This window comes from Pollicipes pollicipes, unplaced genomic scaffold, assembly GCF_011947565.3.
Source record: "Pollicipes pollicipes isolate AB1234 unplaced genomic scaffold, Ppol_2.1 Scaffold_7262;HRSCAF=8765_pilon_pilon_pilon, whole genome shotgun sequence".
Classification (NCBI taxonomy): Eukaryota; Metazoa; Arthropoda; class Thecostraca; order Pollicipedomorpha; family Pollicipedidae; genus Pollicipes; species Pollicipes pollicipes.
The window spans coordinates 8,098,500-8,123,436 of NW_023597055.1; the positions used below are offsets into that span (position 1 = coordinate 8,098,500).

General features: G+C 58.0%; 3 protein-coding genes across 3 annotated transcripts; 2 read left to right on the forward strand and 1 right to left on the reverse strand.

Moving 5' to 3' along the window:
* Positions 1 to 1,888: 1,888 nt before the first annotated feature.
* LOC119114186 (AP-4 complex accessory subunit Tepsin-like) lies at positions 1,889 to 4,755 on the reverse strand. The gene is made up of 6 exons (XM_037238390.1): positions 4,669 to 4,755; positions 3,731 to 3,803; positions 3,173 to 3,267; positions 2,562 to 2,723; positions 2,227 to 2,265; positions 1,889 to 1,924 (listed from the first exon to the last, which is right to left on the reverse strand). The coding sequence occupies exons 1-6, from the start codon at positions 4,708 to 4,710 to the stop codon at positions 1,889 to 1,891; spliced, it is 447 nt and encodes a 148-aa protein (XP_037094285.1). The 5' UTR covers positions 4,711 to 4,755.
* Positions 4,756 to 5,039: 284 nt separating this feature from the next.
* LOC119114187 (CAP-Gly domain-containing linker protein 1) lies at positions 5,040 to 10,019 on the forward strand. Its single transcript, XM_037238391.1, has 6 exons — positions 5,040 to 6,438; positions 6,511 to 6,643; positions 7,046 to 7,173; positions 7,282 to 7,500; positions 7,797 to 7,905; positions 8,467 to 10,019. Exons 1-6 carry the CDS (start codon positions 5,512 to 5,514, stop codon positions 9,501 to 9,503), a joined length of 2,553 nt encoding a protein of 850 aa, XP_037094286.1. The 5' UTR covers positions 5,040 to 5,511; the 3' UTR covers positions 9,504 to 10,019.
* Positions 10,020 to 16,355: 6,336 nt separating this feature from the next.
* Positions 16,356 to 24,197, forward strand: LOC119114189 (polycomb protein Sfmbt). The gene is made up of 8 exons (XM_037238392.1): positions 16,356 to 16,415; positions 17,123 to 17,245; positions 17,678 to 17,899; positions 17,972 to 18,409; positions 19,255 to 19,437; positions 20,078 to 20,230; positions 22,984 to 23,519; positions 23,908 to 24,197. The coding sequence occupies exons 1-8, from the start codon at positions 16,371 to 16,373 to the stop codon at positions 24,122 to 24,124; spliced, it is 1,917 nt and encodes a 638-aa protein (XP_037094287.1). The 5' UTR covers positions 16,356 to 16,370; the 3' UTR covers positions 24,125 to 24,197.
* The last annotated feature ends 740 nt before the right edge of the window (positions 24,198 to 24,937 follow it).

Sequence of the window (24,937 nt, forward strand, 5' to 3'; positions counted from 1 at the left end):
GCTGACGCCGTGGCACCGAACAGTGCAAGACGCAGCGACTTGCCCGGCATCGAAGCTCAACGAAACTTCTCAAAACGTGTTCCAGGAATGCCAGAACACCGAAGCGTGGCTAGCTAACCTTGGTTGCCCCGTAAGCTTCGACCCACACATTCCTACAAATATGAGCCTGTTCCAAGCCTACTAGTAGCAGCTACTCAGCCGCCAAAGTGGCACGGCAGTCCCATTCGCAGCCGCAGAGAAGTCACAGCCAATGGGCTTCGAACGCGAATGGCTACCGGTCACAGAACCGCGTTGTTTGGACGTTCGAATAGTTACCACCGGAGGATTCGAAACAGGACATGTCTTGCTGCTGACCTCCATACTGCACGCAACTAATACCACATGCCAAGATGAAAGGCATTATAACAGGCATTACGCATGCAGGTATTACACGTATCATATTACAGGCATTACAGGCATCACAGATCATTCAGGTATCAAATGTATTACAAGTATTACAGGAATTACAGACATTGTATCCGTGCCACCAAGGCACCGCAGCCCAGCTGAGCCCATTCTGAGGCCACGGTGATGACATTGCCATCACCGGTGTTAACACCAGACCCCGGAGCGCACCCCAAGCCACCTAACGATGGCCCAGTCCCCCCCCCCCCCCCCCCCGCTGACTGACCTGGCCGGCGCCTCGTCGGCCGCCTCCATGCCGGCCGCCACGTCCGAGCCGACGCTGACGTCATCGGAGGCCGGCTGCTCGTCGTCAGAGTCCTCCCAGCCGCCGCCGGCGCGGCCCGGCACGTGACCTGGCCCGGCCCATGTCGGGTGAGTGTCACGGAGGTGTCAGGTGAGTGTCAGGTGAGTGTCAGGACTGTGTCAGGTGAGTGTCAGGCGAGTATTGGGCGGTGTCAGGTGAGGGTCAATGTGGTGTCAGGCGAATGTCAGGTGAGTGTCAGGGCGGTGTCGGGTAAGCGTCACAGCTGTATCATGAATCAGGTGTCAGGTGAGTATCGTGACGGTGTCAGGCGAATATCAGGGTGGTGACGAGTCGGTGACCGGTCACATGGGGATGTGCGGACGGCGACGCGATGGTTCACAGGTCAGCATCAGACGTCGGGACATTGGCATTGCCGTGTGTCAGGTGTGCTTCAGGATGGTGAGAAGTCACTTCCAGGTCTGTGTGTGTCAGGGTCGTGACAAATCAGTGCCAGCCCTGCGCCTGGTGTCAGGTCTGTGTCATCCCAGCGTCTGGTGTCAGGTCGGTGTCAGCCCAGCGGCTGGTGTCAGGTCTGTGTCAGCCCAGCGGCTGCCAGGTCGGTGACAGGTCAACATCCGACCGGTGGCGACAGCGGGAGCAGGGACACAATGTGGCGTCACAACAGTGCGTGATGGGGCAATGCTTGACGAAATGTTCCCACAGCACAGCTAACAGGGTGGAGCCCTGCTAGAGCTATAGGCCGTTCACAGTGATGCACAGCGGCGATACCGCACCTCGCGGAGGACGCGCTATCCATCAAGAGAAATCGGGCCCGGCTATTACACACCAAATGACTGAGCAATACCGTTAGGTCACACAGCGCTGGCATCACTCACGGAAATCACATCCCAGCAAAATCTGTCAGTGTGTCGTGCGCCACACGTTAACGCGCGACCGCCGCTTCACACCGCACCGAAGGCCGTGCCCGCCCCGGATGCGTACCTCGTGCGGGGTGCGGGGCGGGGAGGCGCGGGTCCGGAAGGCGCGCGGCCGGGAGACGCGCGGCCGGCGGCGGCCGCGGCAGGCCGGCCGGTTCGGACGCCGGGCCGACGGCGGGCGGCGAGGGCGGCTCGTACTGGCCGCTGCTGGTGGCGAGCGGGTCGGCCGGCGGCGCGGCCGGGGGCGACAGGGCGTCCTCCATCAGCTGCCGCACGCGGGCTGAGAGCCGGACGCCACCTAGTGAAAGACACACACCGGTGTCAGAAAACAACATGGGGCAATACCTCAGCGGACCACGTCCCCAGGGACCCCACTAAACAACATCAAAGATCGACACTGTCGCAGTGTTTCAACAGACGGAGTAAACCAGGGGTGTCTGCGCGTACCCGGTTGTAAGAAAACCATGTTATCACAGCGAAGCTGCCACCTGGCGCGGCAGCCTCACCAGAGCGGCGCGCCGTGGAGACGCCGAAGCCCTGGTACTGGCCGGACGTGGGCGTGGCCGGCCCGAGGCCGGGCGCCGGCACGCGCGGACCCGCCGCCTCGTCAGCCGACGAGAAGAGCAGCGCCAGCAGCTCCTGACGACGCAGCGCGCGCGTCAAGCACCGCCCACTCCCGTCGACGGACACGGCGCTTCACCGAGCGGCGGCTCCTGCTGACAGCCGTGCTATGACGGCTCGTTCCTGACGATACGTTTGAAGCGTCACCGGCCAGCAGCTGGCACGACGAACCGCGCCGTACACCACTGACCAGCAACTCCTGACCGCTCACGCAACGCCAACCAGCAGCTTGTGATGACGCACTTGCCATTCGTTCCGCACGCGCGACGCTCGGTTCGGACAGCGTGGTCGGCCTCGGGCCGAGCCAAGCTTACCTGAGAGGTGGAGCGGACCCACAGCTGCGGCGTCGCACCCAGCACCGGGTCGGCCGGGCCGCACGCCGCGCTGGCCGCCGTGACGTCACCGTCACGTGACCGCAGCAGCCGGCGGAACTCGGGGCCGCCGTAGCGCGCGCAGTACAGCATCAGACGGAGGGTCTGCGAGGTGGCGGTGTGGAATCAGATGGAGGATCTGCAGCGCGGCAGTGTGGGATCACATGGAGGGTCTGCAGTGTGGTGGTGTGGGATCAGATGGAGGGTCTGCAGTGTGGCAGTGTGGGATCAGTCAGACTGTCTGCAGTGTGGCAGTGTGGGATCAGATGGAGGGTCCACAGTGTGGCAGTGTGGGATCAGATGGAGGGTCTGCAGTGTGGTGGTGTGGGATCAGATGGAGGGTCTGCAGTGTGGCAGTGTGGGATCAGATGGAGGGTCTGCAGTGTGGCAGTATAACATCTAGCAGAGGCTCTGTCAAACAGTGGTCCGGCGTCTGACTGCGGGTCGGAAGCGCAACACTGATACATCCAGTAAAGGGTTTGTGGCTCAACACAGTACAGCACAAGACATGGCACCTCAGAGATTCCAGGCAAAGACTTATCCCAGTTACACACCTTCAGTTTGGCAGTCGGTGAGGACGTGTTCTGCAGACGGACCACCATGAAGTCTACCAACTTTGGCGTCTGGGCAGGCGAGGTGAGGGTCACCTCTGTAACACAATGGGGTCACCACTGGAACAACAGAGGTCATGGCTGCCCAGTCAGTGGCACTGTTTGAATGTGGTCATTGCTGGTGGTTGGCTTAGCACAATACTTCAAAATGTTGATGAAACAGCCAGGTCAGAATCATGTATTACAACCATCACCAAAAAGGATATGGCACACCCTAAAAATATAATGATTTCAAAAGAAAATAACAAATCATTTACCAAACCTATAACCTCTTTGAGCACAAACATTTATAGCTTGAGCAACAATGTGTATTGAACAAGTTAACATGGATACCTCTTCACAACTAAGTATTTCTTGTCACAAAACCAGAACAACATTGTGGTGTGCAATCAATAGTTGCATCATCAATAAAATGAGCACATGTTGCAAAAATGATTGGATTGTGTTCTAGTATATTGAAACTAGTTGTGTAATCTAACAATAAAGTGCAATTCAGCTCACCTGATATTTTGTGTAGAAGGTACCCAGGTGTTGGACTGGCATCATCTGATGTGGCTCTTATCAAGTCAGGGTACTGAAACAGCACAGAAAGCAGATATCAGCCTCTAAAATAAAATAAAAAAACTAGGACAAAAAGCAGTGTACCACCAATTTATCATTCATGCTCAACTCCAGCTTTAGAAGCAAGGTTTCAATCTCTTTAGAAAGTGAGCCAAATCTGGGTAGAAAATGTTTTTTGGCATATTTTGGCCATCAGTTAAGCCATCTTGCCCTGCTCAGCACCCGCACCTCTTCCATAAAGCTACACCCCTGATTCACAGACCATCAGACATGACACAGCCAGTGGAAAGAGCACACAAATCAGAGCTTGAAGGGAGTGTGACCCATGTGCTACCTACCTCATGATTTCCACCACCCATAAGGTAAGGTAAAGTGAAGTCACCCTTTTCATGCTTAAACAGACCATCAGCTCCAATTTGGTAAGCTTTGGTTGGTTGGCTCCATTTACAGCCTAGTAATGACCAACTATTGATTTTGAAGTAAAAGAAATATGTTAATGAATGACTGATATCACATCATCTCATACATAAGCTGAAGTTTTCCATGCAAATCATATTATGTGCAAGCTGGTCATGTAAGCCCTCCCTCAGCCATGGGGGGACAATGCTGATATCTCAGACACCCAATGTCATTTCATAATGGCATGCCAGCCTGGGAAATTTAGCCAATATGTAATGCCAAGGTCATTCTCCCTCAGAATATTATCTTTTCATGGCATTGACGATCTTCAAAACCAAGCAAAGTAGATAAAGAGCCTCGAAACTGTTTGCAAAATCCGGGGCTTCAAGACTTTCAGGAAGGGCACATTACTGTCAAACCGGTCAAAACCAAGACCATATTTCGATATGAATGGTGGCTAAGCAGATTAGACTACTTACGCAAGACAGGTAGCTGAAAAATATGTGAAGGTCAGCAGCCATTGTGAACAGTTAAACACTCCATCGAAAATAGCCCCACGCTCCCAGACAACCCCCGAATGCACATATTCCGGAACTCAAAAGCACTGAAGCGTCGCTATGGCGCAAGGTTTGTCCTGTTTTCAAGGCTCTTGCTATATGTGGAACTTTTGCATCTTGTTCACACCTGCTCTCATGCAAGAAACTGCATTATTCTAGTTGTTCAATTGGGCCAAATATTCCCAACGAGTATGTGATTGGTCGAAAGCAGGAAAACCTTGAGGCGATCAGCATCTCCGTGATCTGGACACCGCCCAATTGGCTCACTTTCGATTGTCACTTGCGTTGTTTTGATGGTTGTAGGGCGAGCGTCCGCGGTCGTAGCCTTGTATGGGATACTGCCTGCATAGCGTGGATTCCTCGGTGGTTGGGATGATTCATAGAGACATATCCACGGCCTTGGCGTCTGCGTGGCGTGACACATTTTACAGCTGTGCATGTCTTGGAGAGGGAGTGGCGTGTCCACGCGATGTGGTGTCACCTGTTGGTGTGATTTTCAATAGTGACTTGGAAATGCGTCTTGTCTAGGAAGAAAGGCATGTAGTGGCTTAGGGGATCTTCCTAGGTGCACAATTGACTGCAGCTGTAGGCATCTGAAGACCTGATTAACCTGTGTCTTGCTGAAGTAAGTACTTTCACTCAAGCTTCCTTGGAAGGGTGTTGATTGTTGCTGGGACTGAATGCATTGTGTGTAACAAGAACTGAGGACAACGCCCAGCTCTTTTGGGCATTGCTGCTGCTGTGGAGATTGATCAACCAGCTATTATGGATTCTGCAAGAAAGATGTCTGGAGTAAAGCCCCCAAGCAGGCTAGCCAGACCCACAGCTGGGTTGGCAAGACAAAATGGGGATCCACAACATTTCAGCTGTGGTCACCCTGGAGCAGAGGCCCCAAAGAAGCCATCTGACACCCCAAGGAGGCCATCAGATGTCTCAAGAAGGCCATCAGATGCCCCAAGAAAACCATCAGATGCCACTGTATTGACAGCAGATACATCCAGCTTCAGAGTTGGGGACAGAGTCTGGGTAAGCGGAACAAAACCTGGTCAGATTATGTATATTGGGGAGACCCAGTTTGCCCCAGGTGAGTGGGCTGGTGTTGTTCTGGACACCCCTGATGGCAAGAACAATGGCTCAGTGGCAGGTGTCCGTTACTTCATGTGTGAGCAGAACAGGGGTATTTTCTCCAGACTGACCAAGCTGAGCAGGACACCCCTGGGCAGCACTGGAGCTGAAGCAGATGCCGTGGCAGATGGACGCTCTGTCCCTAGCTCCAGAAGGTCCTCAATTGCCATGGGAACACGAGCCACCAATGCATCAATGGTCACAAGCCCCATGGATTCATCAATGATCTCCTCACCTGGTGAGGACCTGGAGCTGGGTGATAAGGTGATTGTCTCCAGCAGCTCTGGCTCCAAGACGGGCCTACTACGCTACCTGGGCAAGACCGAATTCGCCGAGGGGCAGTGGGCGGGCGTGGAGCTGGAGACGCCCTCGGGCAAGAACGACGGCACCGTGGCCGGCAAGCGCTACTTCTCGTGCCGGCCCAACTACGGCCTGTTCGCGCCTGCCCACAAGATCTCCCGGCCGGCGCGGCGCAGCTCGCAGAAGATGGGCGTGCACGCGCTGCGCCGTTCCACGTCGCGAGAGTCGCTGCAGTCGGTGGCGAGCCAGGCGTCGCGCGTGTCGGCGGCGCGCGCCGCTGCGGCCACGCCACGCGCGCGCGCCGCCGGCGCCGCCGCCGCCTCCACGCACGCACTGCAGCAGGTGCTCAAGGAGAAGGAGGAGCACATCGAGCAGCTTCTGCGCGAGCGCGACATGGAACGCTCGGAGGTGGTGCGCGCCGCCAGCCTGGTGGACGACGGTGAGGTGAAGGTGCTGGCGGCGAAGCGGGAGCGCGAGGAGGCGGCGGCGGAAGCGGCGCGCCTCAAGGAGCGGCTGGCCGAGCTGGAGCAGGCGCACGCGCAGCTGCAGAACACGGCTGAGGACGAGCGCCACCGCGCGGAGGAGCTGCAGTTCTCCGCTGAGGAGGCGGCCATCGTGCGCGCCGAGCTCGAGGCACGCCTGGCCGCCGCGCAGGCGGACGCCGCGCGTCAGGCGGAGCAGCTGCAGGCGGCGCGCGGTCAGGCGGACCTGCTGCGCCTGCAGGCGGCCGGCGGCGACCCGGCGCGCCTGCAGGCCGAGCACCAGGCGCAGCTGGCGGCGGCGCGCGACGAGTTGGCCGCCGGCCGCGCCGAGGCGGAGCGGCTGCGCGCCGAGCTGGCCGAGCAGCAGCGGCTGCTGGACGAGCGCGCCGCAGAGCTGGCGCTCAGCAGCCGCACCGAGCAGGGGCTGCACGAGGAGGCGGCGCTGCTGCGCAACGAGCTGGCAGAGCAGCGGCGCCAGCTGGAGCAGCAGAGCGCCGCCGGCGATTCGCGCAGCGAGGAGGCGCGCCGCCTGACGACCGATGCCGCCGCGCTGCAGCAGGCTCTGGCCAAGGCGGACGGCGAGCGCGACGCGGCGAAGGCGGCGCTGGAGGCCGCGCGCCGCTCGGAGCGCGAGCGCGCCGACGAGGTGCGCACGCTGGCCAAGGAGCGCGACGAGGTGCGCCTGGAGGCGGCGCGCGCCGCCGCCGACATCAACGAGAACATGCAGCGCATCATGCTGCTGGAGGGAGAGGCGTCGCGCGTGCGGCACGAGGCGGACGACGAGCTGGCCAGCCTGCGGGCGCAGCTGAAGAAGCGCGCCGACGAGCAGCGTGCGCTGGCGGCGGCCGCCGACGAGCTGCGTCCGGGCGGCGGAGCGCGCCGCGCGCGACCAGGCCGACGTCGAGGCTGAGCGCACGGCGCTGCTGCGCCGCCTGGAGGACGAGCAGCGCCGCGCCGAGGACCTGCAGTTCAACGCCGAGGAGCAGTCGCTGCTGCGCGCCGAGCTGGAGGCGCAGCTGGCCGAGGAGAAAGCGTCGCGAGCGGCCGGCGCCGGCCGCCGCCACTGACGGCGCCGAGTTAGCCGAGCTGCGCCAGCGTGGCGACGAGCTGGAGCGTCAGCTGCGCGAGGCGACCGGTCGGCAGCAGGCGGCCGAGAGACGCGCCGATCAGCTGCAGACGCAGCTGGACACGTGGCGCCGTGACGGCGAGCTGCTCAAGGAGCGCGTCACGGCACTGAAGGACTTCGCCGACGGCAAGGCGGCGGAGGCAGACTCGCTGGCGGCGGAGAACAAGGCGCTGCTGCAGCGCGTGGAGGAGAGCGCCGCGGCCGGCTCGAGGGACGCCGAGCAGTGGGAGAGAAAGCTGGCCGAGGCGACGACTCGGTTGGCCGCGTCCGCCGAGGCGTGCGAGCGAAGTCGGAAGGCGGAGGCGACGCTGCGGCAGGAGGCGGGCCGACAGACAGCTGACGCTGTCAGACCGCGAGCGGCAGCTGGCGGAGCTGGAGGCAGAGCTGGGCGGCGCTGCGGGCCGACAAGGAGCGGCTGGCACAGCAGGTGACGGCCAGCGGGGACGCGCAGCGAGAGGCGGACGGCCGTCGGGCGGAGCTGGAGCGGCTGAGAGCTGAGCTCGACGAGAAGAGCGCCGCCGTCGCCGCGCTGACGGACGGGCCGCGCCGAGGTCGACGCAAAGCTGGCCGAGACTGAGCGCCGGCTGGAGGAGCGGCGCGCCGAGGCTGGAGCGAGTCGCTGACCAGCTGCGACAGCTGCAGCGCAGCTCCGCAGCTGCCGGCGACGAGCGGGCGCGCCGAGGCCAGCTGCCAGCAGGAGGAGCTTGCAACGGCTTCGACAAGAGGTAGAGCTACTGAAGCAGGAGCGTGACTCCAGAGAGGAGGATGCTGCTGTGGTCCGACAGGAGCAGGGTAAGGAACTGGAGAGGCTCAAGAAGGAACTGTCGTCCAAAGAAGGAGACAGCGCCGCGGCTCGGCAGGAACAGCAGGAGGAACTGGAGAAGCTGAAGCTGGAGCTGGAGTCCGTAACGCAAGACGCTACTGCGATTCAACAGCAGCAGAAACGGAAGCTGGAGCGGCTGACGGAGGAATTGGCTTCCAAGGAGGCAGACGGCGCTGCGTCGAGGCAAAAGTTGGAGAAGGAGCTGGAGCGACTTGAACAGGAGTTGGCCTCCAAGAAACAGGACTCTGCTGCAGCCGGGCAGGAGCAAAAGCAGGAACTGGAACGTCTCAAGCAGAAACTGAACTCAACGGAACGAGAAAACGCAGCATTTCGGCGGGAGCAGGAAGCCAAACTGGAGCAGCTGCACGAGGAGCTCGACTCCAGGGACCGGGACGTGGCGGCGGTCCGTCTGGAGCAGCGGGAGGAGCTCGAGCGACAGCAGCAGAAGCTAGACGACGCCCGGCGCGAAGCCGAGACCAGTCGGCGCCTGCTGCTGGAGGCGCAGCAGCGCGCGCGGCCGGCGCCGGCCGTGCCGCTCACCAACGGCGCCGCCGATGCGGCCGGCCACGTCGACTTCCTGAACTCGGTCATCGCCGACCTGCAGGGCAGGAACGACGAGCTGACGCGCCAGGTGCGCCTGCTGGCGGTGGGCGACGAGGACGAGGAGGAGGAGGCGGCGTCGCCGGCGGCGCCCGCGCGGCCGCCGCCGCGGCTGTGGTGCGACATCTGCGAGGAGTTCGACCGCCACGACACGGACGAGTGCCCAACGCAGGCGAGCACGCCCGAGGAGCCGCCGCCGAGCCGGCACGGCGGCGCGCGCGGCGTGCGCCGCCAGTTCTGCATGGCCTGCGAGATGTTCGGCCACACGGCCGACCAGTGCGACGCCGGCGAGACGTTCTGAGCCGCCGGTCCCGACAGGTGGCCCCATCTGTTGTAGGACGTGGGCTGGAGCTCCGCTCCTGAGGTGTGTTTGGGTGGGCCGGAATAGCTGATTCGGAGGCCTACGTGGGTTGGACGGCCGGATGCCGCTGTCATGTTGTCACTGGGCGTATGGCGGAAAGAGATACAACTAACTACACTCGTTGGTTCCACGCGGTGGCGCGCCGTGGCCTGGTGCATTCGTATGCAAACTCGCGAGGCCGTGAATTGCCCTTGAATATGGATAGATGACCTGCGCGTTGTCCTCGCCTCGTTAACATGTTTGGAGCCGTCCCGCCGCATGTCCGCGGTCACTGTTGTACGGAGCGGCCGGCCTTTTGAGGTGGCCTTAGCGGTACTCCGTGGATTGTTCTCACAGTTTATCGGAAGTGGTTCGTTGCACAGCGTGGGTTAGCGTTATATGAGACGTTTATCTGTGTAGACTCTAAGTGCTAGTAGCAGCCCAGATTAACTTATCAACGTTATTAATCGCCTGAACTGGGGCGGCCCTTTCAACGGACGCGCATTGCCTCTGATGCGGTTTGGTAGCATCCGAAATGTGTTGGATGACGGTAACTCTCGTGCTTGTACAAACAGCCAGGAAGGTCGGGGAGACGCAGCCATGCGACCGGTCTGTCCCTCTTGCCCAGGTCACACGAGGTCACACGGCGAGGACGATGTTAACTGTCTGTGATTTAAACTTCCACAAACCGCATTGTGTTGAAAGCGGGTTGAGCATTTCTCCGAAGGTTTGCATGCTGGGCTCCGTTGCAATGGTTCGCTGGGGGTGTCGGATACTCCGTTGTGTGCTGGGACTGGCTGTCGCTCTTCCTGTGTGTTCTTCTGCTTGTTTGTTTCTCCTATCCACAGCCCCCACCGCCTGGTTCTCGCCCCGGTCGTGTTTTTGTCTTTCGCTGTCTATATCCATCCATTTCAACTCTATAAACAGTTTCCTCTATCCGCGACAGCTTTCAACTCCATATCCAGTCTTCTCTATCCGTGACAGCGGTCAACTCCATCCCTTTCAACTCCATATCCGGTCTCCTCTATCCGCGACAGCGCTCAACTCCATCCTTTCAACTCCATACGCGGTTTTCTCTACCGGCGACAGCGTTCTCATCCAAACGCGTTATCAAAACTGACTGGGAGAACATAGACTCGGGTGCCCCAGACTGGCGCGGCGGTGTGGAAGCAATGTTGACTAGCGTAGCGACCGCTGATTCTATGTTGCGTTACCGTTACACTAACCACCGAGCGTGTGCTCTGCACGGCGACGCGGCTGGCCGGCGGCGAGCCCGCCACCTGTTGCGCGAGATGTGCGCTCTGCAGAGCCGTGGGCAGCGGCGGATCCCGATCGGACTTGGTCCGCATCCCACGCGGACTGTCGCCTCTGCTCGGACCTGGTGTGCGCGTGGACGGCCCGCGGCTTGTGCGCAGAGGCGTGACGAACGGGCCGCTGTCGCGCCGTTGCACTCGGGCCGTTGCACTCGGGCGCGCTATCACAGCTTTTCGCCGAGCTGTGGTGGGCCGAGGGCGGCGCCGGCGACTCGCCCAGGCTGCTGGTGTTAGCTCGCAACTTTTCACCGCCTGATGATGTCACTGGTCCGGGTCGTGCGCGCGCGCTGCCGTCCGTCTGCTCGCGGCCCCGTGCTGGGCAGCCGAGGAGCCCAGCTACACTGCCGAGTGCCTGTTAGCTAGCGTCGCACCCGCGGCATGGCGCGTTGTTTTACGTCACCTCGACCGAAGCCGGGCGGTATTTTTGGTTGTAGCCTCATATGATGACAATACACGATGCGTTGACTGGGAGTGCTGCGGTGGTGGACGGTGAGTGCTATGCCGCTGGATGTACTGACGGGAGCTGGCGCTGTCCAGGACAGGAGTCGACCCTGCCGCGAGAAATTTGAAGGCCATTGTTTTGCCAAACGCCCTCGCGAAAAGAGTAGGTGGTCCATGAAGCCGCAATTAGATCGGCTGGATTAGCGAACGGCGGACATGGTCCTAAATCCGGTGACTAGCCCCATAACTCATCGAGGTAAATGCGGATTGTTCAGCATTTCCGCATTCGCACATCGTAGGCTCCGTGTTGGTTTTGCCAGCACCTGGAAAACCTGCTGTTCAGTGTCGTTAAAAGGTGGTTCTAAAAGCGTCGGCCTTGAGCGGCTCGACTCGGATTCCCATGAATCTATTCCCCATTGCACTTTTTCTGGTGAATTCACAAAATGATGCATTAAAAATGATGATCAGAAGACCCAATTGCAGCACCTTTGTTTGGCTTTCATGGAAGTCTGCCGTCCAAAAGACAAAGGATGCCATTTTAGTACTTGTAAACTCAAGTACTTCGTTAACTAATGGTTCTTAGGCCGTTTTGGCTTTGGACGGCAGAATAACCAAGGGGCAAGTAAAGCATAAGCATAGCCAGGGGGCATTAGGGCGCATTTACCCTTTTTCACTTTAGATGGCACCCTGACAGATGCAAATCGGCGGGATACCTTTTCAATGAGCTCTGGGTTCCCTTAAAAAATCACGATTGTGCCCCTACCAATATCAAACATGCTCGGAAGTGCGAAGATCGGGTGCGGTACGCGCTGCTGATAAAACAAAAATGCACAATAAACATTCAGCATAAGCGATGCTGATTATATATCCTGAATTTGATTCGTAATTGCAACGAAATGTTCTCATCATGTCCAATTTTTATGAAGTACACTAAATACTGATGAGCATCGGCATAAGATATGAAAATATCAAAAAATTTAAAAGAGTAATTATGACAAGGATTCGTCTGCATATGCTGATACACAAACGATCTCGCGTGCCGTTGTGCGGCGCAATTGCCGCGAATTGGAATGGTGTTGCGGTGGTGCGCAAAAATGCATTATTTTTATGTAAAAGCTTGTTTTGTTTCGTGAATTTATGTTTCACACCAGAAACATCAGAGCAGAAGTGTCAAGAAGACATCACAAGTCCAATCTTCTGAGCTGGGTTGGTAAAATTCAATTCAAACGGACTGCGCCGGTTTTGTGCGCGAATGTGTCCTGAGAAGCGTGGTCTTTGTTTATGTTGTGGATTGCTCGATGTTGTCCATTTCCGCCCAGGGTTGAATGCTTTAAGGTTTTCTTTTTCCTGATTTAGTTGGAATGAAACGTTACTGGGTAGCTATGACATTTGTTATCTTAAGTTCATTGGTTATGTTTGAATGGCAGCTCTTAACATAGAAAATGACATTTTTGCTATTAAAAAATTTGCAAACTGTTGTAAAGGATTTGATTGAAGGTAAATCATATTCCATCATTTGGAACATTATTTCACTCAGGATTTAAACAATGTACCTCATTACAGTGCCATCTGGGATGATCTTTTTGTTTGCTGTCATTGGATCCAGTTTGTAATTGTGCTCTAGTTGTTGAGCTGTGGTGTGGACTTTTGAAGTGAAGTTGTCTTATGGGAAAAGTGAGGAGCAGCATTACTTAATCTTGAGGAACCCGCTTTGCTGATAAACAAATAAGACATGCACATTCCAGTAAAAGTCATGTTTTTTTGTGATCACTGGCCATTTGGTTCTATAGTGTAAGATATCAAATCACAAGTCAGGTAATGCCTTAGGGATACTTTGAAAGGCAGGGTTTCACATATCTAAACTTTTTAGCTTTCATGTTTGGCATGGGGTATGATTTCAAATTGAGGGTACATTTTACCATGCAGTGGATTATTTTTATATGTCACATTTTCTCCCTGTCATTAGCAGTGACGGTCCTTAAGAAGCAGTGGAGCAGGCTGAGTGCCACATTTTTTCATGCATTAGCACCAGGCTAAAATTGGTTTGTTATGAGAAAAGGGCATTTGTCTGCTGCTTCTTGCTGCTGTATCTGTCCATCATTGTTAATGAACATATTTGATGCTTGCTTCATTTATTGGTAAATTACAAATTTTGGTATAAATCTCAGGGTCAGGTTGAAGCTATAGTCTGCATTTGCTACTTCTAGGATTAGTGACATGTTTTTGCTCAGCTGAACACTTTGACAGGCAATGAATACAAAAAATATTTAAAGCCAATTTATGATGTAGATTTTATCTACCTCATGTTGAAGTTGAGGGTATCTTGTAATAGTGAGTGGCAATGGCTGAGTTGAATTTGGGTGTGAAGAACTTTATTGCATGATTGTTATTATAACTGTGCAAGATGCCATCCAACCAAAACACCAAGTTAAAGTGCTCTCTTACAAGGTCTATAAATCAGTCAATTTTGCAAAGGGACTGGTATAATGCATTGTAAGGTAATGTTTTTTATTGAGGTAGTGCTGAACAATCACTGTCACTACTTGTTAAGTTGGGTGTTCATATTATATTGAAATCTGCTAACCTGTGTTGGAAGAATTGTTTGAGTTTGTGTAAAAATTCCACATGTATGTATTCGTGTTGTTCTTTAAGCTGTGTCTTGGTATCACTGGACATAAAAGATGGTTTTGTCCCAGGGTGCAGGGATTAAAAAGAATTTAAGTCAAAACTATATGATGTAAGCATTAACTGGTAAATCTATAAAAATAAATCAAGAGTGAATCTTTAGTCCACAGCTTCTAGCATCAGAAAGTAAGTCAAATATGGGGCAATTATGAGACAACTCACATTGCTTTCCTTTATTCTTGCCTCTTTTAGCCTTTAGGTTTAATATGGTGTAATGTTTATCTTGTATGAACTGTATGTTTATGTTACAATGCTCATTTGGGTTGTAATAGCAATCTTTCCAGGCAGGTATATTTTTCAGGTATAATACTTGAGATGCTTGCAATTTCTGGCTACCATTTTTTTAAAGTCATGCTTGCAATTTCTTGTTTGTGGTAAAGAATCCTCCTTATCTGTTAAATGCTTAAAAGGAATGCTTTGCATTTGAAGATTGTGAAGCAAGCATTAGATATGATGAAACAAACTCAATTATGACTATTGCTGTAATTTTTAAGCTGGAACACCACTATAGACAGCACAGTTCTCTGTTAAGGAAAATGTACTCCTCAATGTGTCATAGTGTGATTACATCATTTTACCTTGCACAACATGGACTGAGAGCCAACTGACAGCCTTTATCAGTAACAATTCTGCAAATTTCACTCACAAATGCCAGATATGGAGACCTTGACAATTTTTTATTTACTTTGATCACTGCATGGCTTATGAAATGGCAGGATTTGAAAGTCTTTAATATTGTGACATCCTAGATGCCAAGGTGACTCTGAAATACTCTTCCTGAAATTCTCTTCCCAATGAAATACTCTTCCTGAATAGCACTAAAAGGTCTTCAGGATGGCTATTTCAGACCAAAACCCCGATTGTGAATATGGAGCACTCCCCTTAAATGTGATAGTAACTATAAAGCTGTTGCCTTTTCCTGATGAATGATCTCTATGATGTATGGAACCAATGATCAAAGGGTATTAAATGCAATTCTAGCATCTAATACTGTAAAATCAAATTCTTATACCCTTTGGTCATGACAGCTTGGTCATGTGCAGTGGAAAGTGCTTCACACTTTGCTGTAATATAATTAAAAGACACCCATTGGCAAAGTTTTTTGAAGCTGTGGTAATGGTTTCACCATGGAACAAGTCAAACTTAGTGCAATGCTATTTTCCAAAGTGCTGAATGTTAAGTGCTAGATGGGTGAAACCATAAGCTGTGGTTTTTGCAAGATATTAAGGTATGCTGGAAAGTGTACGCATGACATACCTGCTACGTCTTCACAAAACCACACTCAGATGCGTGAACTGCATGACAGATTCTCAGAACATGATTTTGCCTGATTGACATGCAAACATGACCCAAGCCATGTTTGATGGTGCTTTTTGTAATGGTCAGTCTGTCAGCTTTCTGCCATGGATTGTATGAAAGTTTGAGTGCCCTGAAACTTAATATACAATTTTTTCATAATGTCAGGGGGGATTCTGAGTAGTTTGTGTATTATGTGCACCTTGACATTTTGTTTAGATTGACATTTTGTCCACCAATGGGATAATTCTATGATATTTTGGGGATTTTGGGAACATTTAACACCTGTGCCTCCAACTGTGGAAGTTAGTTATCTATGTATGCTTTTTATATGTCCTGCAATTCTAACATTGCATGTCACATTGTGTGAGTGTGGTTTGAGTAACATAAACACTCATGTAGTTACTGAAAGCATTAAATTGTGTTTTTTGCTAGTGGTGAAACATTCTGTTCTTTAATTTTCTTCTAGTTATGCATCCCAGAACATGAGATCATATGGTGATATGCATCTTTTTTTATTTTATTAGAATGTATGTTCATCATTTGTAATGTAAGATGGTGCAGTTGGAGAAAGAAACATTGACATGCAACAAAACTACCCCCTAGTTTCATCCAACCTTCAATATTTGTCAAACATTTTTGAATTGCACTTCTTTCAGCTGACAATGGCACACTTTTGTGTAATTTGTGATTCACATAATAATTTGAACCAGAAATAGTGTGAATTACTGTCTTCATAGAGATTCCCAGTTTGCACTGTGCCACGGTCAGTGTTCGCGCTCTCGGCGTGCCTTCGGCGACTGGCATGCCCTCTGGCGGCCGCGTGCCCGCCGCCCGTCTCAGTTGGCAGCCGCCGCCGGCAGGTGGCTGCTCGGCCGGCGCCATGGAGTACAACATGAGCTGGTTCGCCACCACGGGCGCCGCGCCCTATCTGCTCACCACCGACATCAACGACGTGATGCTCAACAACGTGCTGGAGGCGCCGATGCTCAGCGACACGCCGCGCTCCGTGTCGCTGCTGCCGGCGCCCGGCGGCGGCGGCGGCGGCGCCGGCGGGGGCGGCGCCGCCGGCGACCAGACGGCGCCGCACGATATGGCTGGCACCGTGCCGCACGAGTTCGCCGAGTGGGGGTACCAGGTGAGAGGCGGCGGGAGAGGGAGGCGCATATATATATATATATATATATATATATATATATATATATATATATATAGTATATGTATTGGTAACATAGTGTTCTTGTCATTCATGATGATGCACGGATCGGTTATGGGGCATTGTTGGAAGATCTGCTGTATCCTGGATTGCTCCAATGTATTTATACATGCTTTCATCATGTTTGAATAGCTTTCTTATGCATCGGCAACACAATGAGTGTATTGCCCTTCAAAAGCGGCAACAGTGCACGTAAAAATATCGTAATGTATCACACTGTTCATTATCCGCGGCAGCTGTCAGGTTTTTTATTAAGAAAAACATCCCACAAGATTACGGATGGCATTTGCACTGTAAGGCTGCCGTGTGTGTCCGGGCGCTGATGGGCTGCGGTCGGAGCCGAGCTGCGCCGCCACTTGAGCGGGGCTGCGCCGCCGCGTGTGTCCGGGCGCTGCTGGGCTGCGGTCGGAGCCGGGCTCGCCGCCACGTGAGCGGGGCTGCGCCGCCGCCTGAGCCGCGTGTGTCCGGGCGCTGCTGGGCTGCGGTCGGAGCCGAGCTGCGCCGCCGCCTGAGCGGGGCTGCGCCGCCGGCTGAGCCGCGTGTGTCCGAGCGCTGCTGGGCTGCGGTCGGAGCCGAGCTGCGCCGCCGCCTGAGCCGAGCCGACGGCTGACTCCGTTCCGGGCCGCCAGGAGTACAGCGGCTACGACCCGGAGCTGAAGCCGGACGACATGGAGCTGGAGGCGGGCGAGGAGGAGGCGGCCGGCGGCCCCGACGCCCGGCGCAAGACCACACAGAACGCCAAGAAGCCCAAGGTGCGTGGCCGGGGCCGGCTGGCCGCCGATGGGTGCGATGTGGGGGCGGCACTGCGTGTGTGGGTGTGGGCACGCAGGGGAGACGGCTGACTAAGATAGGGGGTAGCTGGGCTGTGTGACGAGCTGTCGCGTGTCGGTCGCGCGTGTCGTTCGTCGAGTCACGTCTAGTCAGGCGCGCGGGGTGCTGCCGTGGGTACATCATTGTATTTTCATTATATGGCACAAGTCCGTGTTAGGTTCGAGTTTGTGTTCTGCATGGCGTTGTATCGTTGTGGTGACCTGGCGCGTAAAACGCCTTTCTCCGTGATATTCGTTGCAGTTGGCTCAGAGACAGCAGCCGCACGTCGGCTGTTTGCGCGCCGCCCTTTTGACCGCGCGTCGGTCGGGAGCGGGCGGTGCGATGCTGCGCGTCTGACCGCCTCGCGCCCCCAGGTACACCTGGACCCCAAGCTGAAGCTGAAGGGCCCCATCACGTACGAGAAGGACGTCGACCCGAGTCTGATCCCGATCGTGCGCGACGGCATGGCGCGCTGTCAGAAGTGCGGCGCCATCGGCGTGCGGCACGCGTTCTACACGCGCGAGCGCAAGTACTGCAGTCTGAGCTGCGCGCGCTCGGTGGAGGGCCTGGCGGCCGAGCCGGACTCGGCGCCGGCCACGCCCGAGGCGCCGGCGCCGCCCGAATCGCCGCTGTCGGCCGACTCGGCCGGCTCGCCGGACGCCGAGCCGGCGCCGCGCCGCGAGGTGGCGCACTCGTTCAGCTGGGACGGCCTGCTGCGCCAGGCGGACTTCAGTGCCGCGCCCGTGCCCTGTTTCCGGCACGCGCCGCTGGCGGCCGCCTGGGACTACGTGTGCGTCGGCCTCAAGGTGGAGGTGGTGAGCGAGCCGCCGGGCGGCGGCCTCGAGCCCGCCTGCTGGGTGGGCACCGTGCTGCGCGTGGAGGGCTACCGCGGCCTGGTGCGCTACGAAGGCCTGACGGCGGAGGAGAGCGCCGGCCGCTGGCTGGACCTGTGTTCGGACGACGTGCACCCGGTGGGCTGGTACGCCACGCAGGGCCGCCCGCTGATCCCGCCGCCGGTCGTGGCCAGCCGGCACGCGGACTGGAGCCAGCTGCTGGTGAAGAGGCTCACCGGCGCCCGCACGCTGCCCACCAACTTCCATCACCGGGTAAGGCCGCCTCAGCTTGCCCGCTCGCCGAGCCGGCGTCGCACGAAGCCCGCCACAGTGTAGCTGTCCCGCCGGTGTGCATCACAGGGCGACACTGTAGATCGACTTGCCCGTCGCATTATGACGCCGCCTGCCAGCTGTCATCACTGTGTAGCACCACCTGTCGGCGCATCTGTCAGCGCCCTTTATGAGGTAGCACTGCCCGCTGGCCTCAATGTGAGGGCGACTTTTCTGCCACCAATCCGCCATCATAAGGATGTTCACACGTTCGGACGTACGCACGCACGCACGCACGCACGCACGCACGCACGCACGCACGCTGCTGCCGAATTCCGCCGCAAAGTCACCGCTGTCTGTACTCAGTCTATCATTTTCTGCTACAGTACTGTTCACCCTGTGTGCCAAGTTCCATCATAATGTAGCGGCATTTGTCGAGTGGAGCACTGGAGAGCGCTGCCCAATTTGGCATAGATTAAGCGAGATTTGCTCGTGGTAGCTTCAGATTTTTACCAGTGATTTAAGCACCCAGATGTATGAACCAACCTGCGTTCTCTTTCACTTGACATTCTGCAAATGTTCTGGTGGTTGGCCTGTTGTTGGGTATGGTGGGTTGCAGTCAGCGCCCATTAGCTTTTTGCTATGTATCTGGTAGTTTGCTGTCCCCGATTTCTTGAACGTCCGTGGAAGCAGATTTTCTCATCTCTGCATCGGCCAAAAGTTGAAGTTTAACCCAGTGCGACGCACATATACGTGGGGTACTCAGGTCGCGCCGCGGTCTCCGGGCCCCGAGTAACCCCACATGACTCAACTTGAGCTGGAGCGACACGTCGTGACTGGGCCGCCAGGTGCTGCGCAGCCTGGGCTCCAGCCTGCGCGAGGAGCAGGTGGTGGAGGTGGTGGACAAGAACTGCATCGGCCAGGTGCGCGCCGCCGCCGTCAGCCAGGTGGTCGGCCGCCGGCTGCATATCCGCTACCTGGACGCGCCCAGCGACGACGGCGGCTTCTGGTGCCACGAGAACTCGCCGCTGGTGGGTCCCGACTCTCTCCACGCACACACACACACGAGAACTGGTGCCACGAGAACTCGCCGCTGGTGGGTCCCGACTCGGAGGGAGGGAGGCGTCCCCGTCGCCGCGTGCGCCTCACTGGGGGCGACGCCGTGGCGTGTCGGCCGTGCGGTGCGGCAGTGCTGTCGTCGATGAGATTAATCTTGGTGTGAAGTTTGATCGTTGCAAAATGGAATTTGTGAACCGTTCCTGCCGCGTCATGGACGTCTGCTTTTTAAATCATGACAACAGGTTGCCTGTGTGGAGTGCGTGTGTGTTGTTTGCCATTTGACTTGATGCACCACTCCCTGGACAATATGTGTGTGTGCGTGTGTGTGTGTGTGTGTGTGTGTGTGCGGGTGCGGGTGCGGGTGCGGGTGCGGGTGCGGGTGCGTGCGCGTGTGTGTGTGTGTGTGTTTGTGTGTTTGTGCGCGCGCTTGCGCTGGCCGTGACCATGACTGACCTCCGAGGGCGTGCGGACGACCACTATTATTTGTACCGCGTCCCTTTACTCTGAACGTGCGTGTGCGTCAGCTGCGTTCGCTCCCCATCCGCCTGCTGGGTACGTGCGCGCGCGTGTGCGTGCGTGAGTGTGACCGCCGCGCGTGCGTCCGCGCCGCAGGTGCACCCGGTGGGCTGGGCGCTGGCGGTCGGTCACCAGATCGCGGCGCCGGCCGACTACCTGGAGCGCTGTCAGACGGGCAAGTACCTGGCCACCGACGTCACCGAGGACTGGCAGCCGCCGCTGCCGGCCGCCCCGCAGCAGGGCTTCACGGTCAGTCTTCAGCCAGCCTCGCCCGGCCGCCGCCTGCGCTGCCGCCGGCGGCACGGCGAAAACTGTGACGTAGGAGACTTTGGAGTTGCCAGATGGGATGGGCTACTTGGTTTCACCGACGCTTGGCATTCATCGGTGGCTTGCGATGTGCAAAGTGTAGAATGGCGTACGCTGTAGTTTTTCCTGGTGAACCCACCACTGTTAACCAGGGCCGGACCTGCAGAGCCGCCCAGAGTGCAGGCGGCTCTGCAGGTTCAGAGCCGCCAGAGTGTGGGTGACTCGGAAGGTTTAGGGTCGCCCGAGTGCGGGCGGTTCTGCAGGTTCAGAACCGCCAGAGTGGAGTGCGGGCAGCTCTGCTAGTTCAGAGCCGCCAGAGTGTGGGCATCTCTGTAGGTTCAGAGCCGCCAGAGTGCGGGCGTCTCTGCAGGTTCAGAGCCGCCAGAGTGCGGGCGGCTCTGCTGGTTCAGAGCCGCCAGAGTGCGGGCGTCTCTGCTGGTTCAGAGCCGCCAGAGTGCGGGCGTCTCTGCAGGTTCAGAGCCGCCAGAGTGCGGGCGTCTCTGCTGGTTCAGAGCCGCCAGAGTGCGGGCGGCTCTGCTGGTTCAGAACCGCCAGAGTGCGGGCGTCTCTGCAGGTTCAGAGCCGCCAGAGTGCGGGCGTCTCTGCTGGTTCAGAGCCGCCGGAGTGCGGGCAGCTCTGCTGGTTCAGAGCCGCCAGAGTGCGGGCATCTCTGCAGGTTCAGAGCCGCCAGAGTGCGGGCGGCTCTGCTGGTTCAGAGCCGCCAGAGTGCGGGCGTCTCTGCTGGTTCAGAGCCGCCGGAGTGCGGGCGGCTCTGCTGGTTCAGAACCGCCAGAATGGAGTGCGGGCGTCTCTGCAGGTTCAGAGCCGCCAGAGTGCGGGCGTCTCTGCTGGTTCAGAGCCGCCAGAGTGGAGTGCGGACGGCTCTGTAGGTTCAGAGCCGCCAGAGTGCGGGCGTCTCTGCTGGTTCAGAGCCGCCAGAGTGCGGGCGGCTCTGCTGGTTCAGAACCGCCAGAGTGCGGGCGTCTCTGCAGGTTCAGAGCCGCCAGAGTGCGGGCGTCTCTGCTGGTTCAGAGCCGCCGGAGTGCGGGCAGCTCTGCTGGTTCAGAGCCGCCAGAGTGCGGGCATCTCTGCAGGTTCAGAGCCGCCAGAGTGCGGGCGGCTCTGCTGGTTCAGAGCCGCCAGAGTGCGGGCGTCTCTGCTGGTTCAGAGCCGCCGGAGTGCGGGCGTCTCTGCTGGTTCAGAACCGCCAGAATGGAGTGCGGGCGTCTCTGCAGGTTCAGAGCCGCCAGAGTGCGGGCGTCTCTGCTGGTTCAGAGCCGCCAGAGTGGAGTGCGGACGGCTCTGTAGGTTCAGAGCCGCCAGAGTGCGGGCGGCTCTGCTGGTTCAGAACCGCCAGAGTGGAGTGCGGACGGCTCTGTAGGTTCAGAGCCGCCAGAGTGCGGGCGGCTCTGCTGGTTCAGAGCCGCCAGAGTGGAGTGCGGCTCTGCTCCGTCGCTGTGATCACTGACTGTCAACTGTCTGTGTTCTCGTTCAGTGTCGGCACGTAGAAGCTGAACACAGGCACTGCTCTGGCTCCTACGCTTTGCGAGCCAGTCTCTATGATCTCCCGTTTGCGAGAATCTGACCTGTTCAGCCAAGGTGGTTGTAGATTTCATGAACCAAATGGACTTTGAACCAAACGGAAAAACCAAATTTATAGATGATCTATTCACCCGTTTAATGCTGTATGGCGCGAGTTCTCATGTGGCAAACTCAGGCCTGGTGAATCAGCGCGTTTCGCGTGCAGCACTCGCGCGTGCTGAATACATGAGAGATGTGTGAGCGAGTGACTGCAGCGGTCATTTGACGCCCGTGAGTGAGCGTTAAATGACGCCCGTGAGTGAGCGTTAAATGACCGCCGCAATCGACGCGCTCGAAAATCAAAATGCCATCATCGTGACGGCTCTGGTGTGATGCTGTGGCTCGTGACGTGGGTGCTCGTGATGGAGCTTCTCGTGACGCGGCTGCTCGTGACGCGGCTGCTCGTCGCGGCCGTTTCGGTGCTGCCGCGGCGGCCGCCGCCGCCGGAGCCCTCTCGGGTGCCGAAGTGTTTCTGTGTAGACGTCGCCGGTGCTGATATAACATGTCTGACGCCCCTTGCGGGCGGCTGTGTGTCCGCTGCCGTGTCCTGTGTCTGTTGACTGTAGGTCTGTGGCTGTGTCTGCCACTGTGCTGGGTGCCTGCAGGCTATGTCTGCCGCTCTACTGGGTCTCTGCAGACTGTCTGCTGCCGTGCTAGGTGTCTGTTGGCTGTCTGTCGCCGTGCTGGGTGTGTGTAGACTGTCTGCTGTTGTGCTGGTTGTCTGCAGGCTGTGTCTGCCGCCGTGCTTGGTGTCTGCAGACTGTCTGCCGCCGTGTTGGGAGTCTGAAGGCTTGTCTGCTGCTATGCTGGGTGTCTGTTGGCTGTGTCTGCCACTGTGCTGCGTGTCTGCAGGCTGTATCTGCCACTGTCTGTTGGCTGTCTGCCAACTGTGCTGGGTGTCTGTTGGCTGTGTATGTCGCTGTAATGGGTGTCCATCAGCTGTGTCTGCCGCTGTGGTGGGTGTCCATCAGCTGTGTCTGCCGCTATGGTGGGTGTCTGTTGGCTGTGTCTGCCAGCTGTGCCGAGTGTCCATCAGCTGTGCTCCACCCCTTGGCTGCAGCGGCCCGTGCGGACGCGGCGGCTGACATCCGCCCTGGCGGCTCTCCCGTCACCAGGTGGGCATGAAGCTGGAGGCGCTGGACCCGCTCAACCTGAGCAGCATCGGCGTCGCCACCGTCAAGCAGGTGCTGGGCGGCGGCTACCTGATGGTGCGGCTGGAGACGCTGCCGACCGAGCCGGGCCAGCCGGGCGGCGACTGGTTCTGCTACCACGTCAGCTCGCCGTACATCTTCCCGCCGCGCTTCTGCCGGACGGTGGGCGTGCCGCTGACGCCGCCGCACGGCTACACGGCCGACACGTTCACCTGGGAGGCGTACCTGGCGGCCGAGCCGGGCGCTCAGCCGGCGCCGCCGCATCTGTTCCAGCGGCCGCCGCTCTCGCACGGCTTTCAGCCGGGCCAGCGGCTGGAGGCGGTGGATCTGATGGACCCGCAGCTGGTGTGTGTCGCGACGGTGGCGGCCGTGGTCGGACGCCTGCTGCGCGTGCACTTTACCGGCTGGGAGGAGCAGTTCGACCAGTGGGTGGACGCCGCCAGTCCTGACATCTTCCCGGTTGGCTGGTGCCGGCTGGTTGGCTACAAGCTGGAGCCGCCGCGCGCTGGCGAGCGGCCGGCCGGCCGGCGCGCCGGACGCCGCCGCGCCGGACGCAAGATGGTGGGCCGTCGGCCGCGGCCGCCCGGCCGGCGTCCCGCCGCCGCCGCCGCCGCTGACGAGTCGCTGGCGGCGCTGGTGCCGGAGTTGTCGCCGCCGCCGCCACCGCCGGCGCCGGCGCCGGCGCAGCCACCCCCGCAGCAGCAGCAGCCGGAGCAGCTGGCGCCGGCGCTGGCTCCGGCGCCGGCGCCGACGCCGGCGGCTGACGCGGACGCGCCGCCGACTGCGCTCATTCCGCGCCTCGTGGACGCGGCGTCGGGGCCGGGCGCGGCGGCGCCGGCGGCCGGGCAGCTGGACCCGGCCGCCTGGTCCGTGGCCGATGTCGGCCAGTTTCCTGCGCGTCAACGAGTGCGCCGCCTACTGCGACAGCTTCCAGCAGGCGGGCGTCGACGGCGCCCGCCTGCTCGACCTCACCAAGCATCAGGTGCTGGAGCTGGCGTGCTGGAAGGTCGGGCCCAGCCTCAAAATCGAGAACCTCGTGCAAAAGCTGCGCGCGCGCGTGGCGCCGGCCCAGGCCCGCTTCATGGCCAGCTTCAAGAAGGTGTGATGGACCGTCCGCAGGGCGCGGTCGGGCGCGCGGCGGCCGCCGCCGAGCTGTGAGCGAATGGCGCGCGTGCGGCGTCGGGGGCCGGTATTTTTGCGACGGCGGCGTGCCGGCGCCGCCGGCGGACCAGCGTGTGATGGCGCGCGCGCGCGGGGCGGCCGCGGGCTCCCACCGCCAGCGGCCGGCGGCCGGCCACGCCCCGACGGCCGCCGGGAGCGGGTCGCCCCCGCCGCCGCTGGCATTTACAGTGTTTTTAGTGCTATTTGGTCGCAGCTGCGGTCGCGTTCAGTATCATGTTCTGATTGATTTAGACGGGCGGCGACACGGTAGCTGGAGGTTTAGCGCGGCGACGAGCCGGGGCACGGCCGGCGCGTGGAGGGCCGTTCGTCGCGAGGGCGCCCACCGCAGCGGCCGAGCTTGGTTATGTCGCCCCATGGACACTTTTGTACGTATGCTTTGACTCATTTCGCACTGATTGTCATGTCGTCCTCATTTCTCCTATATAAAGCCATAATTCAAACTTCGAGCGTACCTAGGCTGTATTGTACAAAATATACAATTGAAACACATGGTGGTTGCACGTGACATGCGACAGACACTCGACGAGCTTCCCCTGGAACATAACACGGGGCGGGGCTACCGCAGTCACCGTGCAGACGCGTCTCACAGGCGAGCACCGTCCAGACCACCCGGTGGCGCAGTCCTCTACTGTCCCCTGTTCCATGCGCCCGCCCGGGTCCAATATCAGTCATCATCATCATCATCATCACCAGTGCACCGGGGGAGAGACGACAGGCGGCGCCGTCTTCCGCGGCC